Source organism: Gavia stellata, chromosome 21, assembly GCF_030936135.1.
Source record: "Gavia stellata isolate bGavSte3 chromosome 21, bGavSte3.hap2, whole genome shotgun sequence".
Classification (NCBI taxonomy): domain Eukaryota; kingdom Metazoa; phylum Chordata; class Aves; order Gaviiformes; family Gaviidae; genus Gavia; species Gavia stellata.
In genome coordinates this window covers 6,350,472-6,373,469 of record NC_082614.1, presented here as the reverse complement: position 1 = coordinate 6,373,469, position 22,998 = coordinate 6,350,472, and the positions used below count along the sequence as shown (strand labels likewise).

Here is a 22,998-nt window from a genome sequence, read left to right as displayed (position 1 = left end):
GTCTCACTCAAAACATCTTGAACAAGTTGTCTTGAATACAGTCTGCTTTCATAGAAAGCATAGTTTTTTTCTTTCTTTTAGCGTTTTCTGGGTTTTACTTTGTCAAGTTCTGGAAAGCTTGTCCCTCTGATGAATATCTGCCCGATCCTGAACCAACAGTCTGGGGAGCTGTGCTCCAGATATTTATCAGCCAAGTGTGGCAGATGACTTTAGTAGTATATCTGAAGAGAGGAACTTCTTTCATGTGGCTGTGCTTGCAAGCAATCTTGTGACATGTACTCTTTTCTTCCTAGCTGCACATAATTGAAGTAGGTCAGCCAGCTACTGGAAATCAGCCATTTGTTAAGAAAGCTGTTGATGTGTTTTTCCCACCTGAGGCACAGACAGACTTTCCTGTGGCAATGCAGGTAAATGTTTGACCCCCCAAAAAAATCAACTTTATAGCCTGGCAAGTAGCTGCTATTTCTGTCACAAAGAATGCTTTCTACTAGTGCTTTGCTGTCATTCCTCCTAGTTCTGGGCAGGGTGTTAATAGATTGTGGGATGTAGCCTGGACATTAAAACAGTAATTCAACCACAAATATGTAGGCTGTTCCAGTATTTGTCCAGATATGTCAACTTAAGGTTGTATTTAAAGAAAACAAACAGAAAGCCCCAGCAAAACCCCTACCAACAACCACCACCACCCCCAACAACAAAAAAAGACCCCAAAACCCCCTCAATAATGTCTTCTGGTAGCATATCTCTAACATTGCTTTGGCAATTGAACTTCCCACTAATGTTTAGAGTTCTAGATAACATTATAGTGCTTGACATAGCTTCACATGAAACTGGCATTTCATCTACAGTAGATCTCACTGTAAGAGGCAAATGGAGCAGGGAGTCCTGTATCAGCATACCTCCTGTAGTAGCAGCACTGAAAAGGCAATTTGGGACATTAATGGGAGGTTCTTTAGGAAAGAACATAGCTGGTTGCCTAGACAGACTAAACTTCACTTAGCATGTCTGCAGGACTAGAAATTGTGTAATAAAAGCAAACTATCTCAGAGCATGCAACTGCTGACCAGTCTAATAGACCAGCTTAATAAATGAACCAAGAGATGCCTTAAACTAAGGTAAACAAAGCAAGCTGTCTACATGTCAGGATTCATGTGGCTCTGTACTTCAGCTTGAGGCTTAATTAACAAAACATCTGAAGATTTGTTCCAAAGTGAAAGTACTTTTTTGTCTGAAGACCATTTTGGCTTTGAAAGCCTCCCCAGTTTAGGTGACTTGACAGATAAACTGGAGTACTCAATAGCTGAGCTTGGTTTAGGTTCTGCTGGTGCTTTGGGTAGGCCTTGTCAGAAGAGTGTGGTATTATTTCATTAATATTTCTGAACAGAAACTTGTACTGCCATATCTAGACTAGAATGCTAACTATGCCCAAACTTTCTCCCTCAGCCTGGCTCACTAGGATGAGGAGTAAGTCCTTTGCTGCAACTGAATCTTAATTTCCCTTAAACATCTCTATTCAGTGGAGCTATGGCTCCACATGGCCAGCAAAGCTGTTCATTGCTTTGAGTCTGTAAGGAAGGAGCCCGAAGCTATATTTGTTCTTAGTGTCAGTGCAAAGGCATGTTGCTGCAGTACTGTCTTGTGACTAGGCTAAAGGCAGCTGTCTTAACTGTTACAGTCTACATCTTGACTAATAAAACCTCATCTTTTGGCAGATCGGAATTAAGCATGGTGTTATCTACCTGATCACAAAGTATGGATATATTCACATGTATGACTTGGAGTCTGGAGTGTGCATCTACATGAACCGTATTAGTGCTGATACTATCTTTGTCACAGCTCCTCATGAACCTACCTCAGGCATTATTGGTGTGAACAAAAAAGGACAGGTAACAAATCCACCATTCTGTTTTTGAGCCTTCTAAAGCTCAGATGGAATGTAACAAACCTAATGAGTCACTTGATGCAACAAATGTCACGGAAGGGAGCAAGTAACTATTTGATTAGTCAGTTTTAACCTCTCCTAGTGCAGAACTGCTTGGGGAGGAACTTGTGTTTTTTAATAATCTACTACTTCACTGATGGGTTGCCTAGCCATTTGGTTGCTATAGTTCATAGTCGTTGTGGAAAGGACAATACTCTTCAATATGCCTTTTGTCCTTTCCAGGTGCTTTCTGTATGTGTTGAGGAAGACAACATAGTGAACTATGCTACAAATGTTCTCCAGAATCCTGACTTGGGACTGCGTATGGCTATACGTAGTAATCTAGCTGGGGCAGAGGAATTATTTGCCAGAAAGTTCAACACACTGTTTGCTCAAGGAAGCTACGCAGATGCTGCTAAAGTAGCTGCATCTGCACCAAAGGTAAAGCTTAGAAGTCATGGGGATTTGCCTTAGCTTAGTGGACTTGCTTTAGCTCACTTGCATTTCAGTACTTGACATTCAAAAACTAAAGTGCTCCAATACTAGCCTTAGTTCCCTGCAGTTTGGTTGTTTTTCTGACTAATACATTCTCCTGTATCCCATGCTATATTTCTCCAACCGTAGACTGGACTTGCTGTGGCCACTGACTTCTTCCTAGAATGTCATTGGTTTGAAGATCTCCACCCTGAAAGCTTAAGACTAGATGCTTCAGTGTATAGCTTAACACCTGTTTTTTGACTAATAATATTCAGCCTTCACTAATTAAACATTGCTTCTCTATCTTGTGCCTCTTCAGGGAATTCTACGTACCAGCGATACAATCAGGAAGTTCCAGAGTGTACCAGCTCAGCCTGGGCAGGCCTCTCCCCTGCTCCAGTACTTTGGAATATTGCTTGACCAGGGACAGCTGAACAAGTTTGAGTCTCTGGAGCTCTGTCGCCCTGTCCTACAGCAGGGCCGCAAGCAGCTTCTGGAGAAGTGGCTGAAGGAAGACAAGGTAGGCTCAATCATGACACTAGCTTAATTCTGTTGCCTTGTAACAATTGAGTGTGAACAATAGTTTTGTTGATACTACATCTCTGAATTCTTCTGCTTGACAAAAATACCACTTCTGACTGCAGCTGGAGTGCTCAGAGGAGCTGGGAGACTTGGTGAAGACAGCTGACCCAACCCTTGCACTCAGTGTCTATCTTCGTGCTAATGTGCCAAACAAAGTGATTCAGTGCTTTGCTGAAACTGGTCAATTCCAGAAAATAGTGCTGTATGCTAAAAAGGTAAAGTTGTTTATCACAAACTGCTAGACTCTATCTTATGTTTAATGTGTACATTCTCAAGCTATCTTCCACGAGATAAGTTTGATTCCTGTCACTTAAAAGTGATAAGTAGATAAGGTTGAGAAACAGTGTTTTCTTCATCATCATAGTGCAAATCATGGTGTATGACTAAGGTCTGAGCAGTGTCCAAAAATTAAATTCCGAACATCCAGAATTTTATGAACTATCAAATTAATGGACTGGCTCAAGCTTATTCTAGAGAATAAAGATAAGATTATTCTTAAATCCGTAAGACACTTTTTCTTGGACAGATTACAAAACAATTTGCCTGATGTCCAGTTGTAAGTTTAGGACCTTACTTGATGGATAGTGCCTTAAAACTGTTGAAAGATTTGTTCTAGCAGGTTTCCTACCTAGCAAGAGAAATGCCCTGGCGCAAGTTCAGTTACTAAGTAGGTGAATACTGAATTTCTGTGTCAACAGACAAGCAATGCTTTTATCTGAGAAATCTTGGGGGATGGGGTTTGGGCATGGCAACCTCACAGCAGTTCATGGTGCCCATGCTAAAGAATCTGAAGGCTTAAAAGATGGGTAAAGCTTCCCAGACATGCATGACTGTTTCTGAAATCTCTAGGTTGGCTATACCCCAGACTGGATCTTCTTACTGAGAAGTGTGATGAGAGTCAGTCCAGAGCAAGGCCTGCAGTTCTCTCAGATGCTGGTACAGGATGAGGAGCCACTGGCTAACATTAACCAGGTGATGCCTACAACAAGAATACTGGTCTCTTTCTAGACAGAGGTAATAGCATAGTACCATTTTGGGGACTGGTAAGGCCAGTTCAGGTCTCTAGTTGGCTTGGTTAGAAAAGTGACTAAACTATTCTGGTCAAGTTTGGTTGCCATTAAGTCTTTAGAGGCAAGTGTGCTCTCAAGTTCTTGTGGAAGCTTTCTGGCTTATTACTATAATATTGATAGTGAATCTGCCACACTCTTAGTCTAAGCAATAGTGTTACTGTTCTACTGTTGCCTTTAATGGAGCATACATTAACTCTTCTCATGCAGAGAATGTAGAAAACGGAACAATTAAAGCTAAGTTGAGTGCTGGCTGCCAGTGGCCACTTCTGGTTAAATGGACAGAAATAAGGCAACAATTTGCATTATTAAATAATTGAAGCTGCTTAGAAAAAGTCTTAGCTTTTCTTGTAGCAACTATCCCAATAAGAGAGAAGGGATGGGATTTGCATGCTGTGTTAAAACTAAATAGAGTGGGTGGCAAAATCTGGCAAATAGCTCAAGACAATGTGCTGCTTATAATCTAGAGAAAAAGAAAACAAAGTGTGAAACTTGTCTCTCTATTACCATGGTAGTAATCTTATGCAAATAACAGGAATATAGCATGCTAGGTGCTGTGATGAGCTGCCTTTCTAGCCTTCTAGCCAGGCCATACAGATTAAATGTGCTTGTGTGTATATAGACCCTCTTCTCTAACTTGACCAATCTCAACAGATTGTGGATGTGTTCATGGAGAACAGTCTTATTCAGCAGTGCACATCCTTTCTGTTGGATGCCCTGAAAAATAACCGCCCTGCAGAAGGCCACCTTCAGACTCGTCTCCTGGAAATGAATTTGATTCATGCCCCGCAGGTAAGACCTCTTAACCTAGTTCCTCCAAAAAGTGAAGGAGAGACAGTAGTAGGCTTGCATGAGAATATGATCTCTGATACTGATATCTGTAAGTAGTTTAGCAACATCAAAGACCGCTAATGAGTCACTGCTGTGACTTCTCAACAACTTTTAGGCTGAGCTGCTGTGATTCTCTGACAGTCTGAATATGAAATGTAACCTCTTAGGTTGCAGATGCCATTCTTGGAAACCAAATGTTTACACACTATGATCGTGCTCATATTGCCCAGTTGTGTGAAAAGGCAGGCTTGCTCCAGCGAGCTTTGGAACACTATACGGATCTCTATGATATTAAACGTGCTGTTGTTCATACTCACCTCTTGAATCCTGAGGTAAGTCTGTTTTACAGAGTAAGAAAGTGAAAGCTTAAGTGAACACTCCTTAGCACTTCTATAGCTGCTGAAACCCCTGCAGCTGTTGTAAGGTGGTTTGTAGGTACTGAAGTAGCACATGTAGCTGTGACTAAAGAACATTTGTCTAGTTCATGATTAAACTGTAATCTGTACTTTCAATAGCTTAAATCTAACCTCAGTTTCCCAGGTGAGCATTTCAAATCTTACTTCCAAACTGCATTTTTGTAGTTGTAAAGATGATGAGTATGTTTCTTAAGTCTTTGGTCTTAGTGCATGGAAGACTTCTCTCTAGTAGCTGGGGTAGAAACTCTGGCTAGTTGCCACATTTTAGAAGTCAGTCAAATCGTGTATAAGTTACTGAGTAAAATTTCTTCTCTTTGCAGTGGCTTGTGAACTTCTTTGGCTCTCTCTCAGTTGAAGACTCTGTGGAGTGCTTGCGTGCCATGCTGTCAGCCAACATTAGGCAAAACCTACAGCTCTGTGTGCAAGTTGCTTCTAAATACCATGAGCAGCTTGGTACCCAGTCTCTTGTGGAGCTTTTTGAGTCTTTCAAAAGCTATGAAGGTACAGTATTAGAGGGAAGTAGCTTACTTGAAAGCACTACTTGATTGAAGCTAATAGTAAGGATTGTAGCTTTTATGGGAGAGGTACTTGTCACATGGCTGGACCTTAGAATGCATTTACCAAAGTGAGCTCATCACAGTAAGTTCTAGGGGTAGCTTTGTTCTAGATAGTTCAGCCCTGCTGAGAGAGTAGCTTTCATTCAACTGCAGGAAAAATCAGAAGGATTTTTCCCCTTTTTCAGGTTTTGTCTTTCTTTCTGATCTTTACTCCAGAGCGTTAAGAAACTAAGTCATAAGCTGAAGCCCGTAACAGTCTGCACTTGCTTCACTTAGCCTTCTAACTATGTTAAAACATGTGACTCTTTCTAGGATTGTTCTATTTCTTGGGTTCCATTGTGAACTTCAGCCAGGATCCAGATGTTCACTTCAAGTACATCCAGGCAGCTTGCAAGACTGGTCAGATAAAGGAAGTGGAAAGAATCTGCCGTGAAAGTAACTGCTATAACCCAGAACGGGTGAAGAACTTCCTGAAGGTAAATATTCTGTCCAATGGATTGAGCAGTTCTCTGTATGTTCTGCGTAGCAGCAGAAATACAGCCTTCTAATGGAGGGAAATACCAACTCAAGGTTTAGCTGGCATGGCTGTGAGTAGTCTACTGTGTAGCTGGAATAGGAGCCTGATCCTATTCCAGGTGTATAATAGGTCCTTCTAGGCTATTTCTGCGAAAACAAGCCCAAATTCACCATTCCTTTAAAACTAGCCTGTGTGATACAACTTGTACCAAACTCATGAATACGTTGTCACTTAACAATAGGTGAATACAGGTTGGCAGAAGGAAAGACTATGCTGAAGTATTCAGCAGGAGCTTTATCAAGGATATTGGCAAGACAAAGCTTATTAAAACTGGACTCACCTTGTACTACAACACTTTGCATGCTTTGTGACTGGTAAAATGGGATTTTAATGCCACTTCATTTTGTATTGTTGAGTTCTTGGCCCAGCAACTGTCTTCAAAATTGATAGTAATTTTGAAGCTAATGAAGTAGGCCTAATGTGGCACCTCATGAAGAGCCTAAACTTAAAACTTCACTGATAGACTGGCCGCATGGTATTCATAGTGGGTAACTTGCTTTTGAAGTTAATTGTATGCTTGGCAGTCTTAAATTTGAATTTATTGTGACTTCTAGTGCTAAGGGAACTTGGTTAGATTTTCCTGCTTTGAAAATGCTTCAACAAATGGTGGTTGCTTACTCTTTTTTGCACAAAATACAGGAGGCAAAGCTCACAGACCAGCTTCCTCTGATCATTGTCTGTGATCGATTTGACTTTGTTCATGACCTGGTGCTCTACTTATATCGCAATAATCTGCAGAAGTATATAGAGATCTATGTACAGAAGGTAAGAAGAACCCAATTTTAAGCTCTTGCTCTTTCCTTCCTTTCAGTAAACTAAAGCAGAATCTATTATGTCTCTTCTTATGCTCACACTTCTAGTGCAGAGGCTCTTCAATAAAACTTTTGTCTGTTACAAGCCTGTAAGTGTAGTTTTTCCTGGAATGTGTATACAAATGTGTCACTAACTTAAAATTCACTGCTTTAAAGCATAGTTTAAATTGTTAATTAGAACTTCCCCATGTGGAAGACTAGGGGTGGCTTATTAGTAATGCTAATAACTAATTTTAATGATGGTGGCTTATTCTAGGTGAATCCTAGCCGTATACCAGCAGTGGTTGGAGGGCTTCTTGATGTGGATTGTTCTGAAGATGTCATTAAGAACTTGATCATGGTGGTTAGAGGCCAGTTCTCAACAGATGAGCTGGTGGCTGAAGTGGAAAAAAGAAATCGGTAATGAAAATGTATCTGTAGATACACCAGTGTTGGGCTTTCCTGACCCTGCTATACACCCATATTGAATTGGATGCAGTTTTCTTCAATGATACAATACTAATATTGTTTTATGTTTCTTTATAGAAAAGCAGCTTACATTTGCTAGTCAGTCTCTTGATTATTTGAGCCATATAGGAATGCCTGACAGCACTGCATCATGAATAACATGGCTTTTGAACACTGCCTGTACAGCCAACCATGGGATGTGCCTTTGGAATAAATCTGGATAAGACTGTCAAGACAGTCTTGTTGTAGGCACACAGCAGCTTGTGTAATTGGTTTGTAGTTACCTGTAAAATGAACAAATGGCTTTAAGTGTGAAGAGCCAGCTAATAGAAAGAAGTTGAAAGGAAAGTTTGCAAAACTAGTGGCATCTGCAACCCTCCCTGATGTTAAACTGCAGATCTGGCCTCCACTCATTTAGGACTAATTAAAAATAACTGGCTGGTCTCTGTTTGCTTTTAAGTCTGACCAGCAGACTTGCTTGAAGGGAAGGCCAGGTATTAATGGCTAGATGTCAAGCATACCTCGGTCTGACTTATAAACCTAAAATGTTTGCTTCTTCAAAGGCTTAAGTTGCTGTTGCCATGGCTTGAATCAAGGATTCATGAAGGCTGTGAAGAACCTGCGACTCATAATGCCTTGGCCAAAATCTACATTGACAGTAATAATAATCCAGAGCGGTTCCTTCGTGAGAATCCTTACTATGACAGCCGTGTAGTTGGCAAATATTGTGAAAAGAGGGACCCTCATCTGGCCTGCGTTGCTTATGAGAGGGGGCAATGTGATCTGGAACTCATAAAGGTTAGCAAAACTGCATTTATAAACATGTTAAAGAACTACTTGCTGCCTAAAGTGGAAGCCTAGCTGGCTATTTGTCTAACACTTGTGGAATCCCGTCTTGCAGTCTCACTCAGGAGTTGAGGTAGGCAGGATTCTTGTATATGGAGACGGTAATTTTTATGCTTTTGAGAAGAACTCTTATGCTATATGTCCAAACTGAAATTGTATAAATCTGTAGCTTTAAAGGTACCATTCATGTCTTTCCTCCATTGACTGTGCTCAAAATTAAATTGTTTATTGGGCCTGGCTAACAAATATGCCTACTGTTAAACCTTTGTTAATTTGATTTTCTTTTTTTGAGCCTTGAGCACTTGATCAGCAGAAGGGACAGGCTGTCATCTAGCCTGACTCTACAGTAGGAGGAAAAGCTTCCCTGAAACTAGAACAGGGCTTGTAATTTTCCCTTACTGTGGTTGACCCTTAGAGTTGCTTCAATACTTAACTAGAAATGAGGAAAATAAATGTTGACAGTCAAACTGCAAGGACTTATTCTGATAGCATTCCTCTCCTATCTTAAGCTTGTTGATTCTTAGAACCTCCCTTGGAAGTTCAAGGGCAAGTGAAATTCCCAGGGTTCTCCAAACACATCCTAGTCTCAAACTGAACACCAGAGCTTAATGCCAGATTATAGTGCTTGTGGCTGCTGAGAAAGAAAACATTCTCCTCCTACCTGCACTTCTGCACTAGTATATGCAAAGAATGTCAGCTGTGCAGGGGTAAGAACTAGCTTGTTTTGCCCAATTTAAAGCAAGTAAATGCTGTTCCCTGGCAAGGCCTACCTTGTAAGTGATAAAATGGTGGTATAATCTAGGCTTGCTGCTGAAAGTGGATGACTTTCCAGCCTGAAGCAGCTATCTTTGAAGTAATACCTCCTCTGTAGCTGTAAAAAAAAAAAAAAAAAAAAAGAAAGGAAAAAAAAGCTGGCTACATTTGGCTTTTTTATTTCAGGATATGAAGGTGGCTCTGCATTGTTGTTTTGCTAGGAAACTTTGTTAGGATAAGCTTTAACATTCTGGTTAACCAGAATAACTTGTCAGTACCAGTTTCTTCCTTGAACTGGTGTTCTGAGCAGGTGTTTCTGGTTATGGAGAAAAGATCTTCCTCCTGTAAGAATTATTCTTCAGACATTGTTGCCTCGTAGAAGAGGGCTCAACTCCTGCAACTAATAGATGTACAAAGTAAAGCAAAATTGTGCTACTACTAATTTGCTTACGGCAAAGTACTTGAGATTCCAAGAGCTAATTTGGATACTAACAAAACACAACCTGTTGGTAGAAGATGAAATAGGCCTTCAGGTTTCTAGTGGTACTAATAGGATCATAATTCATAACTCTTCCTTGCTGCACTTCTATGGGAGATTTCACATTTATTCTGTACCCTTAACACTTCAACAGGGGAATCCAAGCCACTTGCTACTCTGAACACTACTAGTGTAAAGCTAATGACACTAAATACATAACCTATTTCTAGCTCTAAACACCAGCACCATTCATCAGTTCACTACTTAATATTGCCCAGGCAAGTGGCTTCCTTTCTAGATTTAAAACTTAAGTTCTTCAGGCTTCTGCAGGTCTTCACTTCAAACAGAAGCAAATAGTTACTGTGAAGCCACTGTCACAGTATTTGTGTGTCGGGCAAAACCAAGAGAAGCTATAGAAATTCTGCTGGAGACCTTCTCCATGAGCCTTCCAGATCAGAGGTTGGGTAAGAACTTGTCTGTGGCATTTAGCATTGGTCAGCAATTAGTTTAGTCAGTCTTCTAGACTGTCTGATTCATAGCTAGCTAAACCTGTCTTGTGGTACTAACTCTTAACACTTACACCAATATTTGTAACTTCTCCTTCAGGTCTGCAATGAGAACTCACTGTTTAAGAGTGAGGCTCGCTATCTGGTGCGCAGGAAGGACCCTGAACTCTGGGCAAATGTTCTTGAAGAAAACAACCCATTCAGGCGGCAGCTTATTGACCAGGTACAGCACAAAGGCTAAACTTGCAGTATGAGGAGACTCAGGATGTCTCAGAAACATTATGGAGTGTTAAAGTAGCTGTCTTCCCCCACAAGGTCCCTTGAGGCCCCATCTCAACCACACAGAAATTTGAAGAGTTTAAGTGGCAGGTATTAACTCTGACCTTCATGGTCAGAAAATTAGCTCACCAGTAAAATATTTCTGTCCTGTGGAGTGACCTACCTCTAGTGAATTTGCTCCCTATACAAACCCAAGGTGTGACTTTAACAGCTCTATCCAGTATAGAAGTAGCTCTTTCTTGCTGTCTGTGACACAATACTCTCAAAGTTCTGAAGCCTTAATTTGTAGTTCACTAGAATAGGTTGGCAGATATCTCATTTGGGGAAAACACTTAATAGCTTCCTGCTTTCGAATCCAGGTTGTCCAAACAGCTTTATCAGAGACACAGGATCCTGAGGAGGTTTCAGTAACTGTGAAAGCTTTCATGACTGCTGACCTGCCTAATGAATTGATTGAGTTACTGGAAAAAATTGTCTTGGATAATTCTGTATTCAGTGAACACAGGTAAGATGAGAGCTTTGTCCACAAGTTTAGCCTATTTAGTGCCTCTCTTTAGGTTATGAAGTGACCCAAGTTGGTTGTGGGCCTCTTGGTTGCAGGACCTAAGCACTCTTAAATGTGTATAACCAGGTGAAAAAGCAGAATTCTAAGTCCTCTGTGCTTTAAGAACAGAGCTAGTTAACACTATGCAGTTTGCAGTGATGCGTTGAGAGAAGAGAACACTGATACTGGTAAGCAATTTCTTTCTGAAGGCAAATATCAGTACTTCTCAATCTGGGGATGAAAGGTTGTTGCTAGTGACAGCAAATGGGTCTGTCTTTTTTTTTTGCGTGTACAATACATGTCACTTAAGCAGGTGTTACCGTGCACTGCTTATAGCCTCTGCCTTCTGTTAACCCAAGGAATCTGCAGAATCTGCTGATCCTGACTGCCATTAAGGCTGACCGCACTCGTGTGATGGAATATATCAATCGGCTGGATAACTATGATGCTCCAGATATTGCTAACATTGCCATCAGTAATGAGCTATATGAAGAAGCCTTTGCTATATTCAGAAAGTTTGATGTTAATACTTCAGCAATTCAGGTGAGGCATGGTTCCTGCATGAAGGTGTAGAATGCTAGTAATAAAGAGAATGGGAAGTGTGCTGTTATATTGATTCTCAAGGAGTGATTGTCACTTAAATAATTGAGACTGAGTACAGTTCCTGTATGATACCAAGTTGTAGGGAGAAGTGGGATTATGTGCAAAGAATAGGAAAACAGAGACAAATTACTGACTTCGGAGGCTGATCTGGTCAAAGTAATCAAAATGTTGAGGTGTTGCACTATACGGTTGGGGTGTGTGCTGCATTTGATTCAGAGTGGCTACCTTGGAGATTCATACTTGAAAGGTGCAGGAGAAAGCAAATGCTATTAGGCATTGCCTTTAGGCCCGCATTACTGACTCGTGTAAGGCAGAAGAGAAACAACGGCAACAAGAGTCGTCTTATCACTGCCTCTACTTCATTGGACAGAAATGGCTGTTCTAAAAGCAGTTAGCTTCATATTGCTTACAGAAACATTGTATGCACTTGGAGGAAGAGTTCTGTTAGAAAGGACAATGTTATAAAGCTTTGATTTTTTTTTTTTAACTTGCAACTTCAATTTCACACAGGTACTGATTGAGCACATTGGCAACTTAGACCGTGCTTATGAATTTGCGGAGAGATGTAACGAACCAGCAGTATGGAGCCAGCTAGCCAGAGCACAGCTCCAGAAGGACTTGGTGAAAGAAGCCATTGACTCCTATATAAAAGCAGATGATCCATCTGCCTATATGGAAGTTGTTCAAGCAGCTAATAGAAATGGTAAGGCTTAAACTTTAGATTGTTTGGATATGAGCTAGCTTATTGCATCTACATTGAGCAGCCGGGATTCTTGAGAGTTACAAATTCTGGGAGCAGTCAGTACATGGAATGGATGAGTCAATGTTTAGTGAGATTCCTGTCAACAGCTTGTCTGTGTTGCTAAACCAAAGATAGACCTTCATGTGGAGATAATTTAGACTGTTATTATCTAAAATAGAGCCAAATATAATGTATTTATTTAGTTCTATGTGGCAGAATTGCTTGCCAGCTGGATTGTAGAATAGTTGCAAGAAGTTCAACCTTATGTGAAAGTGACTTGATCTTTAGCAGGGAATTCTTAACTCAAATGCAAATGGCTTAGTATTATGATGGAGGAGATCCTTGAGACTATTAGTGAAAACTGTTCCTAAGGTGGGCAAGCTGGGCGATACAGAATGACTAAACAGTATCTTAAATACTTCTTATCTCTTAAAGATAACTGGGAGGACCTAGTCAAGTTCTTACAGATGGCCAGGAAGAAGGCTAGAGAGTCTTATGTAGAGACGGAACTTATTTTTGCTTTGGCGAAAACTAATCGTCTGTCAGAGCTGGAGGAGTTTATTAGTGGCCCTAATAATGCCCATATACAACAGGTATGTTTTGATCCACAGTTCTCATGTATGACTTGCTGCTTAGCTGACTCCAATTCTTGCTGTTACCCTTGTTTACCTTGGACTCCTTATCCAGGTTGGTGATCGCTGTTATGAAGAGGGGATGTATGAAGCGGCAAAACTACTCTATAACAACGTATCTAACTTTGCTCGCCTGGCATCTACCTTGGTGCACCTTGGAGAGTATCAGGCAGCAGTGGACAGTGGCCGCAAAGCCAACAGCACAAGGACTTGGAAGGAGGTAACTTAAACTCGTGGGTTTTTTAGTCTACAGAATGTGCTCTACTGTTGCTTCTGAGCATGTTGCTCTAGAGCATAATTGGACTCCTTTGCTCTGTCAGTAATGTGGGAATTAGAGTTAATGGAGGAATTAAAGCTAATTCGTAACTATCTACAGTTGGCTCTGACAGTAGCTTGGTAACTGTTTCTGGCTACAGAGTATGCTTGTAGCTTTGTAAGCTGTCCTCTTGCCCAAGATGATAAAGCTTAATTTCAAAACAGTGTAAAATGAATGGCAGAGATTTTAATTCTAGAGCAAGCAATATGGAAATACCTATTTGGAACTGTCCATAAGCCTCAAATTTGGTAAAGTTTTGCTAATTAACTTTCCCTTTAATATAAGGATATTAAGCAAACATTGCAATATTCTCCTGTTAACTGACTATTTGCTAACTGTCATTACAGGTATGCTTCGCCTGTGTGGATGGAAAAGAATTCCGCTTGGCACAGATTTGTGGCTTACACATAGTCATCCATGCTGATGAACTTGAAGAGCTGATCAGTTACTATCAGGTTAGATCACTGTTAATATCCTAGAAGACTCTAGACAGCATACTTGTATCTGCTAGTAAAGTGGTCACAGATAAAACCTGATACCCTGTGGGGCTGATCTTAAATTCATTCTTCTTCCATCTCCATTTCCTAATAGCTGCATGCAGTTTTTTCTATAGTAAATGGAAGGGTGATAGTTTTCACTGTCCCTTCTTTTTACAATTCTGTTGCCTCACTGGAATCATGTCTTACAAGTCTAAGCACCCTCATTTGGAGAGAAAAGCAAAGCATGTGGAATTTAAGTATGTGTCTTAGCAAGCTTTAAGTGCCAGTTGGTCATGAATTTGCAATTAATCCTTATTTTCCTAACATCCAGGATCGTGGCTACTTTGAAGAACTGATTGCCCTTTTAGAAGCTGCTTTGGGCCTAGAGCGTGCTCACATGGGAATGTTTACTGAACTTGCCATCTTATACTCCAAATTCAAGCCTCAGAAAATGAGGGAACATCTGGAGCTCTTCTGGTCTAGAGTTAATATTCCAAAGGTATGCAGTAAGGCAGCTACACTGCAAGTGAAGTTGAGAAGCTGTCAGTGAATCAAACTGATTTCTTGTTTATCAGGTGCTCAGAGCTGCAGAACAGGCTCATCTCTGGGCAGAACTTGTATTCCTCTATGACAAGTATGAGGAGTATGACAATGCAATAATTACTATGATGAATCATCCCACTGATGCCTGGAAAGAAGGGCAGTTTAAAGACATAATTGCCAAGGTAAGTAATGAGTTAACTGAATCAAAGTGCTGAAAGTTTTCTTTTGGAACAGAGGCAAAAATGTACAACAGAATAGCTGTTTAGAAAATTAGTTTGCTTAAGCTACTACTCAGTTCTCCTGCTGTACTTAACACCTTCCGATCAGTTTAGCACAAGAATTAGTCTAATCTTAGACCCTTTGTTTTCTGCTGCGCAACACATTCTATTGAGTGACAGCAGCTAGCGCAGCATGTTTTCAGAGACTGCTCAGGATCGTAGGTCACAAGCAAGAGGTGTAACCTCCTTAATACCTTTGAGCCAACTGCTGTCTTAGTCTGAGGCTGTGACTGTTCTTGAAAGATCTCTGCAAATGTTTCTAGCTGTTCAGTGGGAGAATTGCGATGGGCAGTCCCATGAATGCAGCAGAGAATAGTGAGTTGATTAATAGCTTAGACAAGATTTGAGACTGAATGAATTCTTATTGGTCTTACTGGTTTCAAGGCAACAACTTAAAGACTGGTTAAAACTACACCCTTTACCGGCTTTAGGAGTTCAACAAATAGTCACATTAACTCTAGTGGGCTGCCTGGGCCAGGATCTATTAACTGTGGATGGGTTAGAATTGGTTTGTACTACCCTGGGTAGCTTGTGCCTTCACTGTCTGGAAGCAGATGGCACAAGAAGCAGTCATAAGACTGAACGAGAATTCTGCATCTAAGTGTGACACTTCTGGCCTCTAGAAGGAAACTTAAGCTTTTATTTAAGAGTCAGATAAACCTTGTGCTGAGATAAGTGATCCAAACTAAGCACCTTATGCTTACTTGTGTTTGAAGTACTAACTAGTGTCTAACCATGCAGGTGGCCAATGTGGAACTGTACTACAAAGCCTTGCAGTTCTACTTAGACTACAAACCTCTGCTGATCAATGATCTCTTGCTGGTATTATCTCCACGACTGGATCACACCAGGACAGTCAATTTTTTCTCAAAGGTGAGTTTGGGAGATGGTAGGTGGATAAGAAATCTTCTTGCTCAAGTTAAGACACTCCAGTCTCTGGCTGGAAAAAAAGCTTGACGTCTGTCAGGAGGCTTTGCCTCCCATATAAAGGACTGAGAAGGAGCCCAATCCTGGCTTGATATGGGAAACACTGGAAGAGTTAGTATAACTGGCCTAGGAGGCTGTTTTATTTTACTTCTGACAATACAAGATGCTTTGTCTGAAGGGTCCTGACAGTAAGCACAAACTCTTGTAATAACAAGTGGGAACCTGTTTCAGGAATATGAAGTGTCAGAATTGGTATACTTAATCTTGTATTGGAATCGTCTTAATTCCAGGTTAATCAGCTACTTCTAGTAAAGCCTTATCTGCGTTCAGTCCAGAACCACAACAACAAAGGAGTTAATGAAGCTCTAAACAACCTTTTAACAGAGGAGGAAGATTACCAGGTGAGCCCCACAAAATAGATTGCTAGGCCTGAGGGATGCTCCTCTTTCTCCAACAAGAGGAGGCCATAGTTTGGTTGTTTCCCCTCTGACAGAGAGTAATTCCGTTGTGTAGAAGATAACTTCTGCAATGCAGCGGTGGTGGGGGTGGAATCAGACCCTTTGCAGGCGGTACTCTTGAGACACTGTGATTTGCAAACAAAGCAGATGCCACAGTTATTTGTCTCAGAACAACAGGCTTCATAAAGGTCTATATTAGGTGTGTACTCTACTGGGCAACACTTCTGTAAACAGATTTGCTTCTAGCCCTGTTGGCTGCTGTTCGGAAGACATGGTTTGTCTTAAGATAATTAGCTTTTCTGTTCTGTCAAGTGAAGTCAGTATGACTGAGTTAGCATCATGCTTTGTTAAAAATCATCTTTTGGAGAGATGCATGAAACCTGCAGGGTAAACAAGCTGTAGCCATAGTATCAGCATCCAGCTGGCAGAACCTAAATCCTTGTGCACCATGCTTAGATGCTTCTCTACTGTAGTTCTCGCCTGCTACCATCTGGAAGTGTGTAACAGTTCTTTCTCAAAATAGGGTTTGAGAGCTTCCATTGATGCCTATGACAACTTTGATAACATAACATTGGCTCAGCGTCTGGAAAAGCATGAACTAATTGAGTTTAGGCGTATTGCAGCATACTTGTATAAGGGTAACAACCGCTGGAAACAGAGTGTGGAGCTATGCAAGAAAGACCGTCTTTATAAGGTGAGTTAATGCAGCCTTTCTCCCTGACTGTCAAAAAAGTCTGAGCTATGAAGCATAGATCTGGATACTGAATGTGTTTTGTTAGTTTAAAATCTGGGGTTCTCATTAGTCTTAGCCCTTCACTTGAAATTTAAGGAAAGGCTTTTAGAGCAGAAGTGTTTGCAATTTCAAATGCATGTCTGAAATCTAATTTCATAATGTTATCCTGTACTTGGAGATCTGTCTAACCAATCAATGGCATCTATGTAGTTTTCTGTATCAGTTAGAACTGAAGACTTATGCCCTTGTTAGGGTACAGATGAAACATGATTACAATGGTATAGTCTTCAAGCCTGTAGTGAGTTCACATGGGCCAGTTTTTGACTACTCTGTAGGAGAGCTGGCAAATAATGTTCTGTCTTGATGCATAGCAAGCAGTTGATGCAGTAATCTCTTCTGCTGTGGGTAATCCTTAATATCTAATGGTGAGGTAGGTGGGATACCAGAAAGACTGTTTATCTTCTCTGTTACAAAACTAAGCAAAATCTCATCAGGCCACTTCAAGTACTTAAGGGGAAAGCCTGTTGGATAATGTTAATATAAGTATCTGGGTTGCCTCAAAATAAGAGGACTTCACTGAGCGTATGTACTGTAGTTCAGCTCCTACAGAACATGCTTGGTGTTGTTCAAGACTAACTTCATGGTGTGCCAAATACCTGGTTTGTCTAGCTAGCAATAACATGCACATAAGGTATAGAGCAAGATGGTGACAGGCAAGGGTCAAGCTTAACTGTTGTTCTTTTCTGTAGGATGCTATGCAGTATGCTGCAGAATCCAAAGATGCAGAACTAGCAGAGAAGCTGCTTCAGTGGTTCCTGGAAGAAGGCAAGCAGGAGTGCTTTGCAGCATGCCTTTTCACGTGTTACGACTTGCTGCACCCAGATGTAGTCCTTGAGTTGGCATGGAGGCATAACATCATGGACTTTGCAATGCCTTATTTCATCCAAGTGATGAGAGAGTACCTTACCAAAGTGAGTATTGCATAGGCTAGAAAGTTAAGACTTCTAGTCTGCTGGATGATTAGCATTATGCAAACCAGAGCTCTTTGCATGTATTTGGAATATTGTTCCTCATAGACTAAGTCTTCCAGGAAGTTTTGTGGGTTTAATCACTTCAGGCTAGCTAGTGAGATTTATAAATAAATGCCTTGGGACTTGAAAGAGGTCTAGTTAAACTTCTGCTTTTAATCGTGGACATAAGCAACTGTGCGCTTTTCAGAGTGGCTCTGTAGTTGAAGCTGAAGACTTGGTGAGGACAGTGTTTATCACTGTACTTAGTGTAACTAAAAGTGCTCCGTTTTCTAGTTACAGAGAATATAGCTTTTGAGTAACTAACGGTAGACACTATTCCTACATCAGCGATAGGTTTAGGCTGCTGAAGACTTTTTTAAAATGGAAAACAGAACTTTAGATCCATAGTCTGGCTGTACAATACTGATACCAATAGCTAGTCCTCAATTGAGAGAGAAGAGATATTCTGATGATGTGTGGTCCTGAAATGCTTGTCTTAACCACCCCTAAGATACTAAGCTAAGATACTTCCTTAGGCTCTAGGGTTGCATAGGACATCACAGTAAAGAACTTTGTTAAAATGAGTAATCTAAAAGTGACTGCTTAAGGTTGCCTCTAATCAGTCATGTTAAGTATTCCCCTCTGAATTTTCTTGCAGGTTGATGGGCTGTTCTATAAGGTGACACTCTGATTTCAAACTCTTTGTGTTCATTTGTGTCCCTCAATATCCTAGGATTCTTTTACAGGAATCTAGCTGTAGCTTCTGCCAGAAGAGCAGTGTAATTTAGCTCTAACTCATTTCCTGTTCACTTTCTAATGCTAAAAGGATAACTATTCACAAGCAACTTGAAAATCCAACCAGACTCTGCTCCTCTTTGTGGGAAACAGACGCAAATGATTGAGGAGGACTTTAGTGTTTGGGCTCCTGTTTGCTATATTACAGATATCTTGTGGCAGGGAGGATGTTGTTCATAAGTAAACAAATGCAGTTGCTATGTAATGGGATGTGTTTTAAATGCAAATTGCTTGTTATGCTGTAAATTACTGAAGAGTGCAATCTTCCAGGCATGGTGAGTTTGAATAGTAGCATAAAGCTTCTGGAAACTTCTTGCCTGTTAGTATGAAGAAAGTACTTGCACAGATCTTAAACTCTTCATATTCCACTGAGGAGAAGCTTGCCACCCAAGTTCACCTGTACTCTTCTATGTGAGGTTTAGGTCTAAGATCATGGTTTCTAAACTGCTGGTTGGATTTACAAGTAATTACATGTACTAAATACGGGGTAACTTGCCAGAAGGAAAATCTGCATGGTGAAGTGGTTTACAGTGGAACTAATTTAGTCTGTTGAATTAACTGCAAAACATGGAATTAGAGAATGGGCTTTATAAATGTGGTATGTCTAAAATTGTCATGTGACTAACTTCAAAAGTACAAAAGCATAGACTAGTTTATCAGCAGGGTGTGTATGTCTTCCAGAACTTATCTGTCTTCTATGCATAAAAAGGCGTATTTATGCACAGAATAGCCTATGTCCCAGAAGGGGCCAGGCACACAAAGTATGATGATACTCATTTGGAAGCCTTTTGAACAACTTCACTTCTAGGCAGCAAATCACAGATGCTCGGGCTTTCCTGGAGAGCTGCTCTTGACCTTTTTTCAGGATGTCTGCTCTCAGCATGCTTGCTGTTTCTCCAACAGAGGGAGTAACTGCACTTCTGTTCTAAGTCCCTTAATGCTTTAGGGGCAGTAAAGAGGAAAGTCTAATCCAAGGGAGAGTGGGAATCCCAGGTTGTAAGTAGAACAATACAACTAGTTTGAAACTGGTAGCTGTCAATTGTTTTGCTCCATAGTAAGATGGATAGCATTTGTAACACAAATACTTAGTGTTATCCTGAAGAGCTGTTAGGCTCACAGCTATAAATGAACCAGTTAAAGACCTACTGCCACTCAAGTTATTAATTTGAGTTGTGAACTTCAAAAAGTCCAGGAAACTGTTGAACACCACATCTAGATAACATCTCTGAAGTATAATAGAGATGCCTCTTGCAGCCCTTCTCAGACCAGATATGATTCTTGCAGTGGGAAAGGAGGATGAGGAGCAGCTGAAATAGAGCATTAGGCTAAATATAGGTTTGCCCAGGATGTTAGTAGTGCCTGTATCTGGATGTGAAGCTTTGATATTTTTTTTATGCCTTGCAGTCTTCAGTCTCAATGGTTCTCTTATGAAAGATATAACTTGTTAAAACTGAGAGAAGGAAGGTACTGTTGCCTTCTCAGATGACTCCCTCCCACCCCCAATTCATAGTTGTGTTCAGGGCTCCTGCTTTACTGTAGCACTTTCACAAATGTGTTTAGCATGAACAGAGTTTTATTTGGCACAACACTGGGATCTGTGTAAAGCTGATACTACTAGGCCACTTTGCATGATGATTCTAGAGTTTCCTCTAAAAGGGGTCTATGTGAATACTGAGACAGTTAAACCAGTGCTCTGCAGCCCAGGTTAGGCTGTAGTCCTAGATAAGATCAAACTTAATGGGTCTGGAATATTTTTAAAGATGTGGGGCCTTCTCATTGAAGGGGAGAGGGATTGCAGGTTAATATATCAGTGTAGATTAGGCCCATTTGAGATGATGCTTGGAACTGCAATCTGATGAGCATGTTTTCTGGGTCATAGAGTTAACAGTGACTAGAATAGGGCCCCAAGAAGTGCTGCACGTGAAGGTAATGATGATCTCTGCATTTGACAGCTATTGCTTATTGCAGTAAACCCAAAACAACTGGGAAGGCAGGTTTACAACATAGCTTGCTACGAACGTGCAGACTTTCATAGTCTCCAACTTGGACTAATAAAAGGAACACTTGATAGCAAAGGTACCAGGCATGAAAAGCCTCACATGATGGTGCAATTCCTAGACAAGGCCTTCATACATCTCCTGTTCGCTTCAATGTAGGTGGATAAACTTGATGCTTCTGAAAGCCTAAGAAAAGAAGAGGAACAAGTAACTGAACCCACTCCAATAGTATTTGGTAGGTGAAAGACTTGGTTTTAATTGATTACCTATTGTCACTCTGGTCTTGCTTTGTGGAGGTACCTTAAATGACTATCTCCAGCTGAAGTAAACTGGTTTCAACTAGATAGTAAAATGGCTGTCTCTGCTAGATGGACTGCATAAGTTGTTGAAGTGACATCTCACTCTTACTTTAGCTGAAGAGTAGAAGTACTGTATTTCTCCTCTTACATGGCTCAGAACTCTAGCTTAGGAATAGTCTTTCAGTATGGTAACAGGAGAGGGAATGCCAAGGTGTGCAGAACCCCAGGAATAACTTACAGACCATGCAAATTCCTCCTGTTATTCCTGTTTAAGAGGAATGTCTCTGCCTTCTGCTCTTCCAAGTAGGAAGGCAGACTGGCTTTCTAGCTCACCCATTTTAAGACACATGCAGCCAAAAAACCATGGCTGTCCTCAAGTGTGCTGCTATTTTAGAAGCCCTTCTGAAGAGGCATTCTGCTAACAAGCACCTAGAAGTGGCTGGTAAAGTAAGGATGTGACTGGTTCACTGTCTGATGTAAATGTTAACCTGAATTTAACATATGCACGAGGCATGTGTGCTCCTAGTGATGAAGACAAATCTGTTAAGGTGTGTTCGCTGTCTCTTCAGACCGTGAGACCTAACAGACCTAACTGTTTGCTTTACTTTTTCAGTTCTGACCATGCATGGGTTAAATGGTATCAGTGTGCTTGGCTTTCAGTATGGTCTCGTCAAAACAAGCCAGGCTTATCATGCCCTCAAGAGCAGTTGATACTCATCTTCCCTTTGAGTCCTGCCTTGCTTTTGTAGTTTTCTGGTAGCAAGAGCAGATGGGCTAGGTGCCCACTCCATGGTGCATGTTGAGTAATAGTGTGACTTGCTAGTGTATGCTTGCACAGTGGCTGATTTTTAAGCTAAAGCCTCATAATCCTGTCCCATAGTACAGCTGGCATTAGGGAAGCTTGGGTTCTTAAACTAACTTTGTTTTTTCTCATGCTTTTCTAGGCCAGCAGTTGATGTTAACAGCAGGCCCCAGTGCAGTACCTCCCCAGGCAAACTTCCCATACGGCTACACAGCACCAGGATTCACCCAGCCGCCTGTTTATGGTTTCAATATGTAACTAGCTCTCTGACAGACCTTCACTGTCTCTGTTCTCTTCCTTCCCGTCCCTTTTAAACTTCTCCAAGAAGTGTACAATGGTCCTAAAGGCACAGATGACCTTCTGTTGGCTGAACACACTTGCTGCCTGGCTCAATGAGGAGACTTCAACGGGATGCCTGTTACTGTTATTTATTGATTATTGTCCGGTTACATTTCAACCTCTGAAAGGCAGCTTTTGTTAATGACATTGTGAGACTCTTGTCTGAAGTTAAGGCACTATTTCACTAACTCATATAGCAATAACTGCTTGAGGCCAGGGGGAAGAGAGCATATTTTTCTTTATTTTGCAAAGCCCGTTGAAGACAGCTGGGAAATTGCCTGGCACCAAGTTGTTAAAGCTTTAGCTGAAGCTACTGAAGTAGCAGGGTTGTTAACAATTCAGTGAAGCATCTCGTTAATAATGAATTGTTGAAAGCTTACATACATCTGACTACCCCATTTTATTTGCAGTCTTATGCGCAAAAGAAAATGGGCTTTCTAATATTTGTGCTCTGAATGTTTAAAGGAATATTGGGAAAGTTTCCTTTTCTGGACAATAATGTTGTTGGGGTTCAATGCTGTTGAAGTCTGTTCTATATTTTCTGGAGTAGATCTGAGACTTGAAGAAAATAAATCTTCTCATGCCAGAGAGCAAACATTTCCCAGATCCTTTTTGTTTAACAAGAAGAGAGCATGTTACTTGTTGATGTTAAATGGTACTAAAGGAAACCTCAGCTATGCGTGGCAAGTGAACATGGGAGTGTGCATGGGCTGCCAAAGTACTAGAGATGCAAGAGCACAGTGTCAGGGTTGGGGAGGGGGACACACTGCTAAAATACTGAGGCAGTAGGGGGAGGGCCATAATCCTGACTTTTTATTTGCACCTTTAACTGATTCTGGCATTGGCTTCCTGCCACACCATGTTCTGACCCTGTCTGGTGGGCAGAGTCAGCACCACCTGAGTTAACAGGGTGCAATGACTCGGTTCTGCTATGCTGCAGTAGTATCAACGG

General features: G+C 41.0%; 1 protein-coding gene across 2 annotated transcripts in view; it reads left to right on the top strand.

The window, feature by feature from the left end:
• CLTCL1 (clathrin heavy chain like 1) overlaps positions 1-22,794 on the top strand; it is a 36,735-nt gene extending 13,941 nt beyond the window's left edge. The window contains exons 5-33 of one of the 2 annotated variants that reach the window (XM_059827943.1): positions 294-407; positions 1,713-1,886; positions 2,165-2,362; positions 2,718-2,918; positions 3,043-3,195; positions 3,830-3,952; positions 4,702-4,839; positions 5,046-5,210; positions 5,615-5,795; positions 6,164-6,327; positions 7,068-7,193; positions 7,497-7,639; positions 8,251-8,485; positions 10,371-10,493; positions 10,909-11,054; positions 11,453-11,636; positions 12,207-12,399; positions 12,874-13,031; positions 13,126-13,290; positions 13,734-13,841; positions 14,197-14,364; positions 14,441-14,590; positions 15,428-15,559; positions 15,904-16,014; positions 16,595-16,765; positions 17,554-17,775; positions 20,766-20,845; positions 21,636-21,639; positions 21,855-22,794. In XM_059827943.1, coding sequence (XP_059683926.1) covers positions 294-407; positions 1,713-1,886; positions 2,165-2,362; positions 2,718-2,918; positions 3,043-3,195; positions 3,830-3,952; positions 4,702-4,839; positions 5,046-5,210; positions 5,615-5,795; positions 6,164-6,327; positions 7,068-7,193; positions 7,497-7,639; positions 8,251-8,485; positions 10,371-10,493; positions 10,909-11,054; positions 11,453-11,636; positions 12,207-12,399; positions 12,874-13,031; positions 13,126-13,290; positions 13,734-13,841; positions 14,197-14,364; positions 14,441-14,590; positions 15,428-15,559; positions 15,904-16,014; positions 16,595-16,765; positions 17,554-17,775; positions 20,766-20,845; positions 21,636-21,639; positions 21,855-21,965 — 4,341 coding nt within the window. In that variant the 3' untranslated portion in view covers positions 21,966-22,794. Of the gene's footprint in view, positions 1-293; positions 408-1,712; positions 1,887-2,164; positions 2,363-2,717; positions 2,919-3,042; positions 3,196-3,829; positions 3,953-4,701; positions 4,840-5,045; positions 5,211-5,614; positions 5,796-6,163; positions 6,328-7,067; positions 7,194-7,496; positions 7,640-8,250; positions 8,486-10,370; positions 10,494-10,908; positions 11,055-11,452; positions 11,637-12,206; positions 12,400-12,873; positions 13,032-13,125; positions 13,291-13,733; positions 13,842-14,196; positions 14,365-14,440; positions 14,591-15,427; positions 15,560-15,903; positions 16,015-16,594; positions 16,766-17,553; positions 17,776-20,765; positions 20,846-21,635; positions 21,640-21,849 lie in introns of both variants that reach the window. The other variant, XM_059827942.1, reaches the window with a different exon arrangement.
• The last annotated feature ends 204 nt before the right edge of the window (positions 22,795-22,998 follow it).